Below are 20,834 nucleotides of genomic sequence, written 5' to 3' on the forward strand. Positions count from 1 at the left end.
TTCGTGGGAGGGATATGCAACCATTCATGTTCATGCGAGAGAGAATGAGATAGGGTTTCAGCAAGTGTTTCAGGCGAGAGCAAGAGCGAGAGAGATTGAAAGAGTGAGAGAGAGGGCTTGACAGAACTTTCTATTATTTCGTTCGATCAGGTCTAAAGGGAAGAGGGAGGAAGCACTAAATATTTTGTTATTGAGGGACGACGTTGTAAATAAACATATAATTTATAACTTAATTCAGTTTGTCTGTTGTTTTTAATCTCGTCCGTCAGATCGCGTTTTATCGAATGGTCCCAAAACGTTTGGTAAACAGTGAGGCGCTGAACGCCTCACTAGATATATATCAACTGAAAATCGCTATATAGCGATTATTGATTTTTTCTGCAAAAATTCCTCTTCAATTTGACAATCTTCCACTCCTTTCTCTTTCTTCATGGCATTTTCACAATAGTTTGACTACCTTGAATGCTCATGGCTTTGGTCATATGAAAAAATGTCCAATTTCCAGATAAAAGATCTGTGAGTCTGTACACTTCTGTGGGTCTAACTTGATGTATAACAACAACAAAAATAACATCTTTTCCTGTGTATCCCGATGAAAAAGATCTAAGATTCTATGCCTTTGCCATATCAATCGTGTACCCAATTGCGTACATTCATCACTACTCAATAAATAAAACTTTATTTGCTTATTTTTTTTGTTTTATTTTTAAATATTTGTACTGTCATGGTTGATAGATCAATTTGAAGGTGATTCAGAAATTGCTTTCACGTCCTGAGCGTATGGTAGAGGAGGGTGTCAAATTATCATGATTTTTACCAGAACTCCATCAAATAAAATATTGAATCAATTTCCCTACATTTTAAAAATACATCACCAAATATTTCCTTGTTCCATATGTACACTCTAGAAATTAGCTTGATTTGTAATTTTTGATTATTGGATTTGAAAATTTTCTGTTATGGGGCTGGTGAACTAAGGTGAAAAGAAATGTAAAATAGAATTTCCAGCCCATGATATGAGAAATATTAAATCCAACACAAATCTTACCTATTTGGGCTTTCGTCCACACTCCACAAAGGGATTGGTGGGATGGATGTTGGAAGGTATTTTTCATAGGGGTGCAACTTGATTCGGTTTGAGGCCAAATCGGAACCGAACCAACCTACATTGGTTCCATTAAACAAGAATTGGAACTGAACCAAATCAACCCGAATTGAACTAAGGTCAGTTTGGTTCAGTTCAGTTCTATGGATTGCCAATACCTTCAAAATCTAATTGGATCAACATATTTTTAATAAAAATAAATAGATAGGAATATGAAATCTCATATAATATAATGAGTCATTAATATATTCATCAACAAAAAAAATCATTAAACTATCCATTCAAGAAACAAAAAGTCAATAGCTTTTTCATCAATTAAAGGAAATCATTTATCCCATCCATAAAAAAAATCTCATTAATCTATCCATAAAAATAAATAATCAATTTATCTATAAAAATGGGTAAAATTTATTAAATATATTAATAATATTTATTTATATTTTTATTAATATAGGGATTTGATTTTCAGTTTGGTTCAATTATTACAAGGCATGAACTAAAAATTGAATCAAATTGGTTGGTTTTGTATTTTGTTTAGCCGGAATTGAATCCAAGTTCATTATAAATCGAATCAAACTAATCCAAAGCTTTCGGTTTGGTTCGATTTTGGGTTTGAGCCAGATCTAATTTTTCACGTGAGATTTTTCAATGACCACCTCGTACATCGTGTCCACCAACGAGACGGGTTGACAAGCCGTTTCAAATCTGATGTGTCCCTCAAAAATCAGTCTATTTCGGTCATTGTTGAAGGAGACGAATAAATTGGATGACTCGTTCGAAACGAATCGGTCTCGTTCATGGACGGGACGAGACGAGACGTGAAAAGGAGTTTTAAAACCACGAGTTAAAGAAAGAGAGAGAGACATGAAATAATTAAAGTATCAAACCATTCTGTCGGATCGAAGGAATTTTCATGCATTTGAGTTGATCGACATGGGTATTTGCTAAATCTTCCCCAGAAGAATGGGTTATATTCTTTTTAGCTTATTTTGAACAATATTGGTTGAGATTTGGGTCTGAAAGTTGGGATTTTGTCATCAATGGAGAGAAATGGAGATGAGGTTATAACAGAGAATAAACCTCAACAAGAGATGCAGATGGATGGAGAAGGTTTGGTTTTGAATTCGAATTTGTTCTTGGATTATGTTGGAGAGGTTCTTCTTACTCTCAATTCGGATGGGTTGTCTTGGAAATTAATAGAAGCCATGGATGCTGTACGTTTACAAACTTTTAATGATTTTGTTAAATTTTTTTTTTTCATACATTGATAATTTCTTACTTCTCAGAGTAAACTTATGAGGCAAGTTAGATGATTAGTTTATTTTTATTTAATTTTTTTTCCTTATTTGTTGTTGTGATATATATAAAATTTTGGATGGGCTATGTAATGCTGTTATTGTTATTTTGAGATGCCGTAGAGGTGATGGTGACATGGCATGGAAATTTATTGAAATCATTTAAAAATATGTTATAACCAGGTTAGGAATATTAATTTCTTACATTCCTGTAAATTTTAATAGAAATTAAACAAAATTCAATCCTGGCTTGAGGCAAGGTCATGGTTTGAAGAATCCAGATTTTTGGGATCAGCATGGAAGGTGCCAAGCCTGGTTTGGATTGGCTGAGTCAATCCAACCCAAACCAATTTGATTCAACATCAATTGGTATAAATGAGTTAGATTTCAAAATATATATATTTTTCCTTTTACAAACTGGATTAATAGATGCTAAAATAACAAAATCTCATTTTTATCTGCATGAAAGGGATATTATGACTAGGAGGATGTTTCCCATGCAATTTAGGCGACCATATGTTTCGTCTATTTGTGCATAATAGGTGGATAAGGGAGTAGGGATTCACTTTTTGGTATAGAATTCAATTATTTTTTAGATCTGTTAACGTATGAAATTACCACAGTTTTGAGTTTCTGTTGCTTTGATGTCATTGGTTAAGTTTACTCATGTAAATCAACTAAATTGGGTTTGCGAGATATTCTCCAATTTAAAAAAGAAATATGCAAAATTCTTTGGTAGTGACTTGAAGTGGTAACAAAATAAGCTCCCATCAGGTCATGGATAAAGTATTAAAACTATTACTCTACAGCTTATACATTCAGAAGCTTTCAGTGCCAGCAATAGGTTTCCATCCAGTTGACCCGTTAAACAACTTGAGTACATAATGTTTTCTTTTTCTTCCACTTGTGATTGTAGATTGGCTTTGTGCAAATTTCAATTACATTTAAGATGCAATTGTTACAATTTTATTGAGCTCGTTTAGGTAATTTAATTTTCAATTTCTAATGGATTGTCTCTTTGACTAGGATCGGAATGAATCTTCTTGTTTTGGCATAAAGCTTTCCTCAAAATTTGAAACTGAAATCAAAATATCAGATATTTATGCTGTTGAGTTCATCAACTGGGGTTTGATTCATGAATCAGCTCTTCCAAACACTGGAGGATGTCTTTTGGGTCGTGAGTCAGAGGTTATAATCTTTTTTATTTCTTGGCTATGTACTTTATTCATCTTTCAGATCATTTGATGATTATAATTTTAGGTAGGTGTAACGTTCTGGGTTGATGCAGATGTATCGTTTTATGGTACATGGATACCGAAGGTCCAAAACCCGACGTTCTCAGTGGATCTTGGTTGCATACACTTTTGGTCACAAGAATTTGCAGACATGCCAAACTTGGGTTGATCAAATTAATGCTTTTATAAACATGGAACTCGGGAGGCCTAAGAACCTTTTGGTATGTTGTTTCATTGATTCAACATTTGGGGTTTTATTTTTTGTTTGTTTCTGGATATGGTTTTGGGATCATGATTAAATTACTTAACCTTTTCTAGAATTAGAATCTATTCTTGATTGTCTAGGTTTTTGTCCATCCATTGAGTGGGAAAGGCAATGGCTGTAGGATTTGGGAAACTGCGGCTCCTATATTTTCTCTGGCTAAAGTAAAAACGAAGGTGAGTTCAGGGGATTTATTAAATTTTTATGTTTTGTTTTTTTGTTTTATTCTGTTGTAGCTTGTGTAGAGGATATAACAAAGATTATATTCATTAAACTTTCAAAACATATCAGTATAGAAGGTCTGTCAATGGTCCAAATCTAAAAGGTAGAAGTTCTATAATGGTTGTCAATCATGGATTCATGCCTTTAGGATGACCCTACTTTTCTCTTTCTGATCGATAAGCTACAATTTACCAAGCCTAAAAGAAATGTTATAAATCTCACACCACACAAAGACAAGTAGGAGAGATTCTTACAAGATTCAAGCAGCAACCAACAAAGAAAGGAGGAAAAGAAAATCAACAAACAAGAATTTGGGTTAAGGTCTCATTTCAACAATTGTGCACTTTTAAATGCATGATTAATAGATCCCCAAGAGAAAACTGTGGGTTTCAACTTCATAATAATGGCTTAGTGTTGGACTAGTTTCCTTTGAAAATACAATTATTACATTCTTTCCATGGTCTCCCGAAAATCACATGAGGGGTTAGCCTCATAACAAGCGACTACGAGGATATGAAAATCTGTAGTGAACCGGCTCCCAAAAAGGTGGACACATCGTAAGGCTATACCCAGAAAATCATGAAGGGTTGAAGAAAATCTCCCAAACCTTGTGAGAAAAAGGGCAGTGGATGGTGAGAGTGTCCACCTATTATTCATCAATTTTGCATAGATGACGTCTATATGTAGTAGTCATCCCTTTAATTCAAATGAAGATGTGACTTTTGGAAGGAATAGGTTCATCGTAATCATCTTGCTGGCAAGGCTTTCTCACTTTCCCAATCTAAGAAAGGGATTGCACTATAGAACAATCGAGCCTAGAATTGGCCATTTTTAGACCATTTCCGACTCTCTCCCCGAATTCTATCTCCATAGTTGTTAAACCATCCAAAATGGATTTCACTACTTCATAACCGTGAAGATTTTATAACAATCTCTAATCACATTCTTTATTGCTAGCAATCAGATAGATATGTTGATATGCATCCTGAAGAGGAAAGGAGGATGAGATGATCTCCAAGAAAATTGCAACAAAAGATTAGCTACTACCATTACACACCAAATCCCATCTAAAGACGAAATCCTCAAAAAAGACACCTCTGAATTCCTTAAACAACTTAGACCAAACATAAATAAATAATATAAAACCCAATTGTACTTGCTCTATTCCCACATTGTTTTTAGTTTTTTTTTTGTTCTTCATTTTATTTGCTTAATTTTAATAGTTGTCTCAATTCCTTGGTCAGGTGATTGTAACACAAAGGTCGGGTCATGCTTCTGATGTGATGGCATCTATTACAGACAGAGAACTCAGTTCCTATGATGGTGTTGTTGCTGTTGTAAGTTATTAGCATCCGATTGTCATAAATAGTTGCTTGGTTAGTTGTTTTACAGATCATAGATTCTTGTGAAGCTAGTTTTAACAAATAAATCTTGTGAAGGGATCTAGCTGTATTTGGTTGGTGTTCTTAATGTGGAAAAGTTAAATCTTGTGAAGGGATCTAGCTGTATTTGGTTGGTGTTCTTAATGTGGAAAAGTTAAACTTATTTATGAAAGAACTTGTTTTAATTAATAAAATGATGAGATTTCAAATTTCTTCTTGATAAAAAAACTTAAATATTTTCTTTTGTACTTAAGAGGTAAGACAATATGAAAGAATTATCAAATGCTTTTCTAATGAGTTTGCAGATCAAGGTGCATGAGTTTGATGTATCCTCATAGTGCATGATAATTGATGAAGAGATAGTGACGTGCATTTTTGAGGATATTATAAAGTTATTAGTTATTACTATTTGTGGGAAGGGTTCTTCCTTGACTATTTGTGGTTGGTGTTCCTTGACTATTTGTGGGAAGGGTTATTTAGGAAACAGATCTGTGAATAGCTTTCCTGAATTAGGAGGTTTGTAATTAGGATGCATATAATGTTGTATAGTTATTTAGGAAACAGATCTGTAAATATCTTTCCTAAATTAGGAGATGCTGCAATTAGGATGCTTAATGTTAGGAGATGCTGTAATTAGGAGAAAAAGACTTCTATATAAGAAGAGGACCACTCAATTGAGGGTCATTGAGCAAATCTGACACCTTTGTCAAAGACTCATACAGTATAGGTTTGGTTTTAGAGCTTTCTGGAAAGCAATTATTGTGGTTCTACTGTGACAGCTCTCTATCAAGAGGATCTCTTTTCTGAAGGCTGTATCAGAATTTGGTTTTAGAGCTTTCTTTCATATTTGTTATTGCAGATGCTCATTCTCTTCTAGCTGTCTCATCTACTTGGGCTTGTTGTTACTATTTATTTATTTATTTTTGATAGGTATAAGGTTAGTGGTTAGGAAATTAAGCTGGGTTCAAGGTGGTTTGAACCTAGGATGTGGGAACAACACTCCACACATCCTACCACTTAGCTAAGTTGGCTTGCTGTTGCTATTGTTGTGACTACATCTCCTCTCTCATCTTATTTATACACTCTTGGAGTATGCATACTTGTGGGAAGGAGCCGGCAGAATTGGAAGCATCAGACCTTGGAAGGTTAGAGTTTTAAATCTTGATCGAGTTGTCTGAGCCATGGTTTAGAGATGATCAACTATCTTTATTTTTTGATCAGTAGAGATGATCAACTATTGCTCCCATAGATAACACAAATTGTGGCAACAAACATGATTTGAAGTTTCATTTCTGTAATCAAAATGTTTTGGAGGAACATTCAAGTTTTGGCCGTGACTGGAACAAAACAATGACCCTGAACATTGGATATTTATTTTAGAAATGTTTCAGATTGCCTCAAGATGTTTTGGAATGTGTCACGATCCCAATTTTTGGTACTGGAAGCCAATACTTCGATTGCGCGAGAGATTGTCACTTAGAACATTTAATAACAATACATGATCGCCAAGCCAACCAACAAGCTCACGTTACAGACACCATAAATAACATAGAGCATGATCTTATAGCATTCAATTTAGAATGAAGGTTAAACTTCTTCCTTTCCTTGCATGCCTTCCTCATCGGCTGATATAGAACGTCAGTGAGTGGTGTAGCCCAATAAATAATAATCCAAAGGTCCTAGTCAACAATTTAATAAATGGAACAGCATGCATAGCATAAACAATAGAGTCTTGTCTTTCATCTGGTCATGTTTGCGGAAGTTTTTCTTATCTCACCATTACATTTGTTCAAGGTTTTTAATCTTATGCGTCAATTCCATCTCTTAAACAGCTTTTAAACCGGGACAAATCCTTCCGTACATGGATATCCCTCTGGTTCACTATGGTCCTTATCCAAAGAGATCCACCCCTCAAGCATGGTCACCCTAGATCATTATTTCCACTTTTTTAACAAAATTCTGCAATCTAAGTTATATCTCTCAACTGGGCGCAGCTATAGAATTGTGTGAATTTTCTGCTTACAGTTGTCTAGCTATCTCAGGTGTATCACTCATGATTTAGGAGTGGTCTCAGAAATCCTGGGGTATCCACATCATGAGTCTTACATGAACTTGTATCGTGTCCTGTTTGGAAGAAATTCTGATTTAGCATACACAATAAGTCAATAACCATAAAGATACTGTCCTTGCCAAATTCCAATCCGTATTCACTGTAGGCTAAGTTTCTTTTAATTGTTATGTATGGCTTACCATTTTTTTCTAATTCACTTTATTTGGATTTGTTTCCAGGGTGGTGATGGTTTCTTCAATGAAATCCTGAATGGGCTACTCCGTTCAAGGCTTAAGGCCCCTTACCCACCATCCCCAACAGAAGTTACTCATTCTACTGGGAATACTTGCCCCGTCTCTGTTCATGATCCAAATGAAGCAGCACCTGAGACCTCTCGTCAAAATGAAGATGAGAATCCGCTCCTTCATAGTTCAATTCCTAATGAAAAATGCTTCTCAAATTTGAGTATGTATTAAAATAATAACGTCTTGATACAATTATTACTTTATATTTGATGCTAAGGTCAAATAGTTGGAAGCCTGACATATCACTCGATTTTTCTTGAATGACAGGAACTGAAGGTGGATCATGTAACACAGGTTAGTGTATACTCTATACCCATATCTTTGTGAATGAAGCAGAATCATCTTAATGGGGAACTAGGAATTTTTGTTTCATCATTTTTCTTAGTGGTTTTGTTTTTGGAAGCTATATCTTGGTGGTGTCTAACTTTGTCTAAATATCTGTTCTTTTGGAATTTCTTGCAGACCAAGATCCTATATTTCCCCTCCCAAATGAGCGGTTTAGATTCGGAATTATTCCTGCAGGTTCAACTGATGCAATTGTGATTTGGTACTTCCTTGCAATCTGCATTATTTGTCAGGGATATAATTTGTTTCATTCTTAAGTTCTTCTTAGTTTATACACGTTCTATCATATTAAAATAGTCTTTAAATGGATAACTTATAACTCCCAGAGTTTTATTTTCATCTAGATATCAAGAAGTATAGGTTTGATACTTTGATATGGTATAAAGTTTTACAAATTTTTTCGTAAACAACCGTTGTCCCTTATTTTTGTTTTTGATAATTAACTATCTCCTGTCTTTTAAATCAAAATATACAAGCTACAATGAGCTTACGTGCTTAACAATCCGCAATGGAGCTAGACTTTGTGCCAAAGTTATAATACGATCGTACTCTCCTCATATACATGTATATTTCATCATAAATAGCAAAAAAACGTTCATTTAACAATAACAAAACAATGTCCTAGTGAACAGTTTCCTATACAAGATAATTTTTTATTTGTACTCATGTTGAGTCTCAACAAGTCTCCCACTTTTCTTGATGCCCAAGGAAAGTGACGATATTTTATTATGTGACAAGATTTTTTGTTGATTGGATCTTATTATAGTTTTACTACATGGTTTGTAAGCAAGAATTTGTTGATTTCTCCTTTTGCAGTACTACTGGAGCTCGCGATCCTGTAACATCTGCTTTGCACATTGTTCTGGGAAGAAGGGTGTATCTTGATATAGCTCAAATTATTAGATGGAAAATGACAAAAGTGTCAAACCATGCACCTTTTGTACACTATGCAGCCTCTTTTGCAGGGTAATTTCTCACTTTTTTCTTTCTTTTTGGATCATTAATTTCTCACTATTCTTAGGAGGCGATTCTTCTAAAAGACAGAATCCAGAGTACATCTAAGGTAGACATAAGGACGGAGTGCTAGCATTGTAGCAGTGGCATCCATGATGCATGCCAGGGGTTGGGCGGTCCCACCTAGGAGACCTTCTAGGAATAAAAATGTCCTGATCGGATCACCATCCTAACCCTCACCCTTATTTGGAAGGTCAGAGTAAAATACTAAACTGTCCAAGAAGTGGTCAGCAGATTGGAAGGTTGGGATCATGCAATCTTTTTGTCATTAGGCCTTCCAAATCCTCTACTTGAGATCTGTAGTTTGTTCCACTACTTACATTTGAGTCAGATATATACTGCTTTCCCATTGGTAGCTTGCACTTTATGTGCACTCAAGGGTTATGATAGATTTCCTCTATTTTAGTGTTTGTTGGCATTCCCTTTAAAGTACATTCAGTTTGTATCTTTCTTGTAGGCAGGCCTCTTGGCCGCCTCCTTTTATTTTTTTGATGATGGGGGTTCCGGACCTATAGGCCCGACTAGCAGGGGTGAGGCAACTGGCCTCTTAGAGCACCATATCTCACCCAAATCCCCCAGGTACATGCAATACCCCACAAACCACACATACTAGGTAAGTAGGAATAAATCCCTGTTAGTGGCCAATGGGGGGGCTTGAACTCCAGACCTACCCCTTTTTGGAGGGATGCCTTGGCCACTGCCCAACGTTCGTTGGTTTTTAATAAATTTCTTGATCTATCAAAAAAAAAATAAAAAATTGTAACTGGATGTCTTCCTCGATACTCTCGCTTTCTTATGGATAAAGATTTTTGGTTCGTTTGTGTTTTAAATGTGCTAGATTGGAAATAGTTATAATTTTGTGCTTATGATTCAAATCAACATGGAAAATTTCTAGTTATTCAGCTTTTATCCTATTTGAAAAAAATTGTAGATGAGTCGGATATGTATTATACATCAAAAAAAAAAAAAAACTTGCAAGCATATTTTGATTATGTTTATATACATATTCAAAGAAGTGACTGTATTCTATCCTATTTATCATAGGTGGATAATCGTAAGAATGCTAAGCATAGGAGCAATTTCTTAGTACTTAGGGTCCACAAGGAGTGAATCAGCTAATTTTTCTCTGGATGATCTCCTAACCATTGAGATCATTGCATGGCAAATTTTGAAACTCTAATCTTTGAAAAATGGGTTCAAAGTTAATGTTGAAATTGATGTGGTCTGGAATGCTTCAACTTGTAAGCCTCCCAAATGGATTGGAAGTTCATAATTGTCTGCATATTGATATTGAGATCTTGGTGGCCAGGTGATCATCCTTACAAAAAATTAGCCCAAGACTCATTCCATGTGAGCCCCACCAAGTCATTATGTCTTTACCATATAACAAAAACGGACCTTTTTATGAAGTCTATACCATTTTAGGCACTTTCAAAAATTCCCTTTTAGTATCAACTCTAATGGTTAGGGTTGTTTTGTAATTTCTAAAGATATTTTTACGGCTGTTTCTAAGTTATTAAATTTACTATACTGTCAAGCTACTTTATTGCAACCAACCATAACTACCTAACGTGTCACTTTCTTTCCTCTCTTTAAAAGTTTTTTTTTGAGCTTTTCAAAATGCCATAACCTCCAATTCATAAGTTGTTTTTGCAATCAAATAGAACCATTAAAAGCGCTTAATGAGATCTTTAAAATATAGCCATATTAAATATAAATGTAATATTGTTTTTGCAATATTAACATTAATATGAAAATTTCTTATTATATTGTTAGAAACTTGATTTCTTGCGGCTAACATGGATATGTACAAATGTAATATTGTTATTCTACCTATCCATTTACCTTTTTAAATAAATTTTCTCGCTTTTATTTAAAGAACTTACTATTTATGAACATCTCTGGTATGTTTTCTAATTAAGTAAAGCAATGCTATTACCTAAGCAACATGTGCATTCCTCTTAGGGTATGTTTGACTGCATGGAAAGTCACTTTCCATGGAAAAATAGTTGTAGAAAATAGGTAGGGTGGGAAAATCAAATTCCATTGTTTGATTCTACTTGGATAAAATCATGGAAAAAATATGAGAAAAAAGAAGAAGAGGAGAAGGAGGAAGAAGATGAGAGGAGGGGGAGAGGAAGAAGAAGATGACGAGGAAGAGGGAGGGGGGAGGATGTGGCGACGGTGGCGGCGATGAAGGTAAGTGAGGAAGATGGGGGGAAAATGTGGTGGTGGTGGTAGTGGCGGAGGAGGTGAGGGATGGAGAAAAAGAAGAAGAAGAGAGAGAGAGAGAGAAGGTGGTCGGAGATGGAGCCGACGACGATGACGATGAAGACGACGGCGATGACGATGACGGCGAGGTTAGTGTAATGATGATGGTGGTGGTGGTGGTAGGGAATAATTGGGGATGGAAAATATGGGTGGATTTCATTTTCCCACCCATATGGGTGGGGAAAGTGAAATCCATGTTTTGATGGACTTTTTGATTGGGGTGGAAAATGAATTTCCATTTCCATGTGAAAAATGTCATTTTCCACCCTATTTTCCATGTGCAATCAAACATACCCTTAATATATTTATGTATATATACATGGTTTTGTACACCTTCATGTGAAGCCCACATGTAGATTAGTCTAGAGCTAATTTTTCGGCAAGATGGTCAACAACCCTGTGTTACTTCATCCAAACCGAAAATGTGTTACACATTTTTATAAATAAACAGTAAGTTGGTATAAGTTAATAATTGGATTTTCGAATACTACCAGATTAATCACTTGTGTATAAGGGACCTACTCATTGTGGGTGTATTATTGAGCAGAAATTCAACCATTTCACGAATGTCTTAGATTCGTGATGTTGATGACTACTTGAAGGAATGCCTTATATAGCAGTATTTACCTTTTTGATGCATTTTCATTGTTATATTTCTGGGAGTCATTTGTTTTGACTACTACTAGGTATGGATTTTATGGAGATGTCATCAAAGAGAGTGAAAATTACCGCTGGATGGGTCCCAAACGATATGATTATGCTGGAACAAAGGTGTTCTTGAGACACAGGTATCTTTTAAACTATGTTTAAGATTTGCTTCATGTATTGAGCTTTTTATCTTGTAGCGAATCATTAAGCATCCATGAGAAGATATTTTATTTTCCTTTTCCCATCCCACTATGTAATTAAATGATGGATTGATGACCACGCAGAGGACTAGTTTTAGTGGAAGGATTTTTCCTGGGAAAAGCACTTAAAATTTGCTTATTAGTTGAAGGTGCCAAGCTTTTTGAGTCGGCCCTCTTCTAAGTGATTGACGAGGAATTTGATTCTAACCAGAATTTTATTTAATCCTAAAATCAGCTATAAAAAATATTGATCAATTTGTCTTGGCAGTCATCATCATCATTGAAGCCTTATCCCAGGGGTTGGCTAAATGAGTCATGTTTCTCCATTCAATTATGTCGAAAGCCATGTCTTTACATTTGGCTCTCAAGATTGACTATTTTCAGGCTTAAGCATTGGAAATCCATAATTTTCTCCAAGTAGGCTCAAATTAATCTTGAAGATGTTAGGGCATGAAATGGGTTGGATTTTATCTGAAATCCAGGTAATCTGAATCCGAATTTATCGGGGTTTGGTTTCTTAGAGTACATCCGAATAAAAAAATGGGTCGGATATGGGTTGATGCCCCTTGATCTGAGTCAGAACCGGGTCGGATGTGGATCCATCCCTATATCTGCTTAGATCTGAATGATATATTATTTTGGAAATTATATTTTTATACTTTTCAAGATATTTTTCGTCAACAAACCAGTGTTGGGCGTAGTGGCTAAGGTCTCCCTCCAAAAAGGGAGAGGTCTTGAGTTCAGGCCTCCTTTTTTGGTCACCCTTAGGGATTTTCCTTGAAATAACCTGGTACGTGTGGGGGGGAGGGGAGTTGAATGGTTTGGAATTATCTAACCCGACCTACGTGAATCAATTAATTTGGTCGGATCGGATCTGGATATAGGTTTAGTGAAATCAAAATGCTTAAGATATGGTTTTAGTTAATAGGATCCAAGTCGGATTCAGATCCTACTAAAAATTCAGTTATGGATATAGATAGATATACTCATATCCTGCCTGAACCTGACCCATTTTAAGCGCTAGAAGCTATTCACACTCAAAGCAGTTTTTACACTTTTTTGGAGAAGTCAAACAAGCACTGGAACACTGCTCTTTTTTTTTTATTTCCATCACAGAGTTCTTTTAAATCTATTAAAATTCCAAGGCCTTGATATATTCAAGATTCGAGGAAGTCTTGGTTCAAATCCCCAAGTTGACAGGACTAAGCTCACCATTGAGAGTTTTGATTTTTCTCATTGCGTTATTTTGTTTCTTCAGGTCATACGAGGCAGAGATTGCTTATCTAGAAGTTGAAACAGAAACGGTAGATCCAACGGCCAAGAAAGGTCTTCTAGATAGTGGGACCCGACCACTGGGTAATCCACCAACTAAACCTGAAAGAGTGATTTGCCGGGTGAATTGCAGTGTTTGTAACCAGTCTAAGAAGCCCAGTGTGGCACACTATGTGAAACATGACAAATTGAGGTGGTTGCGATGTAAGGGGCGCTTTCTTAGTGTTGGTGCGGCAGTTATTTCCTGTCGTAATGAAAAAGCTCCTGATGGTTTGGTGGCTGATGCACACCTTGCAGATGGTTTTCTACATTTGATACTAATTAAAGATTGTCCTCGGTCTTTTTATTTATGGTAATTAGAAACTCTCTCACACACACTTTTAGATAGTATTTCGCTTGGACTCCAACTAGACTTACTAAGTTAGTACATTGCTAAGGGTCCTTGGGCTCACCTTGTGGCATCCAAAAACATGATCCGATGCTTCAAGGATGTAGAGGACAAAATTCTATGAACTTTGAAAAAAATAAAATTCCAAAAAAATATTATTTTTCACCATTGAATTTTAATTTTAAGTTTGGGAATTAGGTAGACGTTCAGTAGCCGTCCATTTTCATAACCTAGGATCAAGCTAAAAAAAAAATTGTTTTTTGATTTTTTTGGGATCTGAGTTTACGATCAAACTTATTGGGCTGTGGTGTTGGATTGCTGATGTGATAATCCATTTGAGCAAAACAACCCTTGGTAAGGCTTATCTTACTATGTTAGTAAGTAAAGTATGGTTTGCTATGCCATATAATTATTCATGTTTCGTGAAGGATCCAGGAAATCCTTAAAGTAGAAATAGAGATTTCTAATTTCTTTATTATTAATTTTTTTCGGTAATCATTGATTATACTTCATCTTCTGTTATTTCTCAAGTAATTAGTATAGATTGATATCTACAGGCATCTTACACAACTCGCAAGGAAGGGTGGTAACCCCCTAAATTTCCAGTTTGTGGAGCACTATAAAGTATGTTTAACATCATCTCTCTCTCTCTCTCTCGTTTTATCTTTAAAATCCTTGTAACCATCATTTGTTTTACGTACAGACCCCGGCTTTCACATTTACTTCTTCTGGTGATGATGGTGTCTGGAACTTGGATGGAGAACTAATCCAAGCACATCAACTCTCTGCGCAAGTATTCCGAGGTCTTGTTAGTTTATTTGCATCAGGACCTGAAATTTAAGAGTTACCAAAGACAATCACACTGGCTTCCTTGTAAGAATCTTACTTAAGTCTCCATATTTATTAAATCCCATGATAGACAGTTATGCATGTGATATAATTTAGTTGTTCAGGAGAACTATACATGGGATGCTTGTGCAGCCCTTCCCCCCCATCAGTTTTTATAATGAGGAATTTCGAGCAACAAAGCCTTACTATGAATGATTAAATTAAAAATGATCGAGTTTGTCTAAATTTAGAATTAGATCCAATAGATGATAAATTAAAGAGAGTTCAGTTGAGACGAACTAGTCAATTTTCTTGTATGAAATTTGACTATTTTGATCGGAAATTTGCGATTTTTTTTGTAAAATCATCTAATGTACTAGCAAACCTTAAATCAATGTTCATGTCAAGTGTTTCAACAAATTAATAACCGTATTGTGGAGCTATGATAACGAAATTTGCTTGATTAATAGATTAGTATGGAAAATTTGCTTGAACTATGAATTAGCATGAAATGAAGTACTTTGCAGTATGATTCGTTCTGCATGGAGGATCCAGCAATTACATGCCAACATATTTGTGAACTCAATCTACTGAATTTTTTTTTCCGGGTACTTTAGTATAACCTCTCTAAAACTGGGTTTGGTTTGGAACATATCTAATCTGTCGATATACAAATACAAAAACACTTTGTATTTGTTTCTTTCAGAATTCATGATATAACACAAGTACTATGTAACATTTTAAAGGACTGCAGTTTGGGAGATGGTTAATCCAGAACAGACCTGCTGGGTCTTTATCGAATCAGATCCTTATTAGAACCATATCACCTCAAGTGTCCTTATGATTGTAGGAGAATTTATTTTTCAGAAAATACATATTGTCGAAGTGCATTTTCCATGAAAATTTATTTCCTTCGACAATTATTTTCCCACCTGGATAGAAAATGATTTTCTAACTACTATCAGAGAGAAAATGGTTCATATTTTCTAGTGTCAAAGCATGGTTGAGCCTCTCCATCAACATAACTGTTACGATGAGAAGGAAAATGCAGATTTCCTAGAGATAAGTTCCCATCTTCTATGAGAAATTGTACATTTCTTTGAGAGCAGTTCCTATCTTTTTTACTTATTACTGGGGTGCATTTTCTCCGTAACTTGTCACTGATAAGGCTCACCCTTGTTGCCCTGCCCTTTCTCATCCCAATCAATAGCAAGTTATTGAGAAAAAAAAAAAATGAACCCACTTGACAACCTGTTAACAATTAGTTTAGTAAGAGGGGGCCGAATGGACCCATTAAGCATTTTTTTTTTTAAAGTGAGGTGCGTTTTGAGAACATGTGAAGGGCAATGAATGTGAGTCGAACCCCAATCCAAAAATTGAAGGGTTGGACTATTTGCACCCACTTTTTTGCTTGTCTCACCCACTTAAACACTATTTTCTAATAAATAGCAAAATTACTCACCAAATCCACTGAAAAAAAGACTAATTTTTTGTTCGTTAGGAAGCTAGTGAAAATTTTCATTGTGACTTGGTAGGCTCCTGGTGAATCCACCTAAAAGGATTCAGTATCGATTGGAACACTTTTGGAACTAATTGAATTCTTTTAGGTAGATTCGATAGGTACCTACCGAATCTATGCTGGTGAATTCGGTATTGACCTACTAAATGAAGCTTTGTTTGAACCTTTTTTTTTTTTTTTCCAGTGCAAGATTTTCTAACTACTAGATTAGGAGTTAAGGTTTCCATGATCATTGCTAACCTAGTTTGCAAGCTTTAAGGGTACTGTTTCTTTTACCACGATCATTTCCTGGGGTGTAACTATGGCAGCTAATCATGAGGAGGTTAATAGAAACAACATGAACTCAAATGTTTTCAAGGGGGAAAACATCACTACCACTAAAAAAAAAAAATTGGCAATCAATGCATTGCTTTTCTAGATCTGGTATGAGAGATGCAGAAGATTATTTCAAAATGGCTATAAACTAGTAAAAGTTTTTGAACGTATCACTATAATAGATGTGAGGCAGAAGTTGTCAGGACTTTATTTCGTTAGATTTGATTTCTATTTCTATTAGGATTCTATCGGTGGGATTTATTATTGATTTAGTAGGAGTAGAATTGGTAAATTATTAGGACTAGGACTCTTTATTTATAAAAGGATGTAATCCCTTTATCAATTAATAAGATGATATAGTTTAATCGTTTTTTTATACAATCCTTGGTGTGTTGAGCACTTGAGATCACCCTTTCTCTTGTTTGGGTGGGCACATTAGGAATTAGGTTCCTAACAGAAGGTGGTTGTAGCAGATTTAAAGGTGGAAAACACTAGATTCAATAGGGATCTTCTTCATTCATGAGGCTTGCAGTTTGAGATCTTCGACAAGTTTCCAATGAAGGTCTAGATCAGACCTTCAAATGCATTGACCTTATCAGACTCTCATGTGTCAATCTTCACTCTCCCGAACTCACTCCATAGGTTCTTAGAATGATGGTGATCATGTGGGAGGAGCCCATTGTCCTTGCGTGATAGTACTTGTCTCTGCTTCCCCTATGTAACTTGGGAGTCGTACCTTAACTCTTGCAAAAGTTCTCATTTAAAATCCCTTCAAGATGCCATTGTTCAGTAGGAAATTAAGTAGAAAACAAAGAAGAAAAAAAAGGAGAAAATAAAGAAAGAGAACAGAGAAAAGAGTGCTAGAGAGAAAATGAGATCATGAATTAACTCTCATGTCTCTAGGAAATTATTATTTATATTAAGATCAATTAGGAGTGAAAGAAATACGTACACGAAGACTGAAAATACTAATGTCTTAATAACGATAGAGCAAAAAACTAATCTACCCTTACAACACTCTCCTTCAAATTGGTGCATAGATATTCACCATGTCCAACTTGCCCAAAATATCATAAAATTGAGGAGTGTTAGTGCCTTTAGTGAAAATGTTTGCAAGTTAATCTTATGTTTGCGCAAATGGTGTGCAAACATTGTCAGCCATAATCTTCTCTTCTTTATGAAATGACGGTAACCTCTATATTTTTCGTATTGAATTGGATTGTGTTCAATACTGATTGTTATTTTGTTATAACAATACAACTTCATCGAGCCCTCTACAGGAAAACAAAGCTCTTCAACAATAGTCCTTAGCCATAACATCACACGCACTCTATATATGGTACCAGCTGGTTACCTACCACCATGGTATGATATCCTGATAAAGATTTTTATCATTTAGAGATCCTGCCCAGCATTTGTGTAAGTTTCTATCCTCGCGTGTCCATTAAGACTTACACTTGTTGCCCTCACCTTCTCAAAGTGAACCCCAATCGGTAATAAGTTTTCGAGAAAAGGTGAACCCCTCATTTAGTTTTGAATGGATTCAATAAGAAAAAAAGATGGTACCCCAAGAGTAAATTTTTTTTTTTTCAAGTGGAGTGTGTTTCGAGAACATGTGAGGGCAACTAGTGCGAGTCTATCCCCAATCCAGAAACTAAAACCAGCTAACTTTGATATTTTCGTACGTGTAACCCCACCCACTCAAAAATTTTTTTTTTTCTGAAAATCCATTTTTTTGAGATTGTTTTATAAAAAAAATTAATTTTCTTCAAAATGTTTTCTTAGAAATCATGCACATCCTTAAAATAATTTCTTTTCCGAGTCGTGTTACTTTGGGTTCAACACTGAATTTACCTGGCATAATCATAAATTTATTTCCTCGAGATACAAATTAGAAAGTCCACGGTTCTCACAGCCAGGTCAACTCATTGTTGAACGCAGAGCATTTTCCTTTTCTTAAATGTTCGGGCAGTGAGTGTTAAATAATGCTAAAGGGTGTTGCTGACCAAGTTAACTTGGCTCGAGAACCAGAAGAAAGTTTTGACGGTAACACTTCTGAAGATTGGAAATTAAAAATTGACTTTAGAAATTTCAACGTCCCCCCCCGCCCCATCATTAGTTCAAAATCTCTGAATTTCGATTCTAAAGTTTGAAATTTGAAACAAAATAAAACTTGTGAAGTCTGAATTTTAAAAGTGGACCACCTCCATTCAGACCTAAAAAGTGTTACAAAACACACATTAAGTGTTTCATAAATCATGACTTTAAGAGTTTGATCATGTCAATATGGAACTTGTATGATCCGATCGGATCATACTTTGACCCAGTCAAAATCTGGTTCAAATGGGTTGTTTTATTGAAAAACATATGCTGGTTTTTGAAAGAGGCAAGTTAGGATGCCTCGAAATAACATGATTGTCCCGACTGTATAACACTCGTCTCCACAAAAATTGTATATTAATTGAGACTGACTAGTTGCACACCAACCTTAAAAAATTCTTTATTTTTGTAACCTCTATTTTAATTTACCTTTTTATGCCTTAAAAGAGTGTATACCGAGGCAGAAAGATCTATTGTTTTCAAACTTGTCCACATCAGTGAGTCGATTGAGTATGCCACGAGTCATTTTATCATTACACTAAAAAATTCTTTATTTTTATAACCTCTATTTTAACAAATTGCCCGCACTCTAATACCTAACTTTTTAGGGTTTAAGCTTTATTTTAACTTGTATTTTCGTATTTTTCTTACACTCTTACTCTACTTTGATCGTATTTTGTGATTAATTTTGTTCGTGTTCTCTTTGACTCCAACTTAACTAAGACACTGATTTTTTAATCTTTATTTATAACTTAAATTGAACCTATGTATTTCAAGAGAGCATAACTTTGTAAACATGGTTCCAAAACGAAAAAATATTTCTTGGAAAAATTATCGAACTAGCAATAATTTCTTTGGGCATAGTTGAGGAAGAGCAGAAAAAGAAAAAGAGAGGAGTGCAACATTTTATTTTAATTATTTTTGAAATGTGCAATTAATAATCAGTGGTGTGCAACTAATCAGCCACTATTATTTTCTACACACATTTTTTTTAAAATTTTTTTTTTTAAATATATCATGGATGTCCCCACCCTTTGGATAGGACTGCTCTCATGGCCACACACACACACTGCCCTCTCAAAAAATCCTACATGTAACAGATTGAGTCAAGCGTCAACATGACCTTGGAGGTGACACCAAGAAATTCATAGCCACATGGGGTTTCTACATGAATAATGTTATTCTTTCTTAAATAAAAACATTTGCTTACATAATAGTCAAATTGGAGATTTTATAAAATTCCACACGAATCCACACATATTGATGACATCCTCAAAATTATAGAACTACCCTCATTAGGTTTCGCGTGATTGGTTATATGAGATTCTGTGAAACCCAGGATTGATTTTTATGTGAGCAAAAAATCTCTCATACTTTTAGTGTAATTTCAGGTTTCTCAAGCATTTTTCTTTCTGAATAGAAGCTGATTTCGGTTTTTTCTATAAATAGGAATTGGAGTAATATTGAAATTGACACCGTTTCACACATTAGTGTGCATAGAATCATAGAAGCTTCTCACTTCGATGAAAAGAATTTATGATTCTTACGCATATTCACATCATCAATGTGTGAAACGATGTCAATTTCAATGTTACTTCAGCATTTTCCATATGAAAAACTTAAGAATTGCAATGTTTGTGAGTGTTTTTTTTTTTTTTTTTTTTTTTGTTTTAACTTCGACATTAAAATTATATATATATATATATATTGTAGATGCAAGAAATTGCTCTACACTTTCCTTCTCTCTCAGCTCGGGCGGACCTGCAAATCAGCCCACTCCGACGATCAAGTTAGACAAATTGATCAGTGTAATTTAGTTATCTATTTTTTTTAGAGAAGAAGAGAATTATCTCCTTTTTTACCCATAGCCTTCCCTCTTTTATATGCATTTATCTGGTTCGGTTTCTGTGCCATCATTTGAAGTGACCTTGGGCAGTTTAGCTCACTCCCTGACATGTCAGCTGCAGGAGTTGCTATTACTGCCCTGCCGCTTCTGGGATGGCGTGAGTTGTTAATGCTGTCAATCCACTGTCGCATATGTCAGATCCGTACAACCGACCTATGCTGCCACTACCCGT

The 20,834-nt window shown here is 35.2% G+C and overlaps 1 protein-coding gene across 1 annotated transcript; it reads left to right on the forward strand.

Moving 5' to 3' along the window:
• Window positions 1-1,965: 1,965 nt before the first annotated feature.
• On the forward strand, window positions 1,966-14,934 carry ACD5 (Diacylglycerol kinase family protein). Its single transcript, XM_086458936.1, has 13 exons — window positions 1,966-2,319; window positions 3,427-3,588; window positions 3,689-3,856; window positions 3,981-4,073; window positions 5,364-5,456; window positions 7,791-8,016; window positions 8,124-8,150; window positions 8,319-8,403; window positions 9,018-9,167; window positions 12,173-12,274; window positions 13,593-13,958; window positions 14,552-14,618; window positions 14,698-14,934. The coding sequence occupies exons 1-13, from the start codon at window positions 2,146-2,148 to the stop codon at window positions 14,833-14,835; spliced, it is 1,851 nt and encodes a 616-aa protein (XP_086315062.1). The 5' UTR covers window positions 1,966-2,145; the 3' UTR covers window positions 14,836-14,934.
• Window positions 14,935-20,834: the final 5,900 nt, after the last annotated feature.

The sequence above is a fragment of the Akebia trifoliata genome, chromosome 11 (assembly GCF_017979445.1).
Source record: "Akebia trifoliata isolate Shusen 1 chromosome 11, ASM1797944v1, whole genome shotgun sequence".
In the NCBI taxonomy this organism is placed as follows: Eukaryota; Viridiplantae; Streptophyta; class Magnoliopsida; order Ranunculales; family Lardizabalaceae; genus Akebia; species Akebia trifoliata.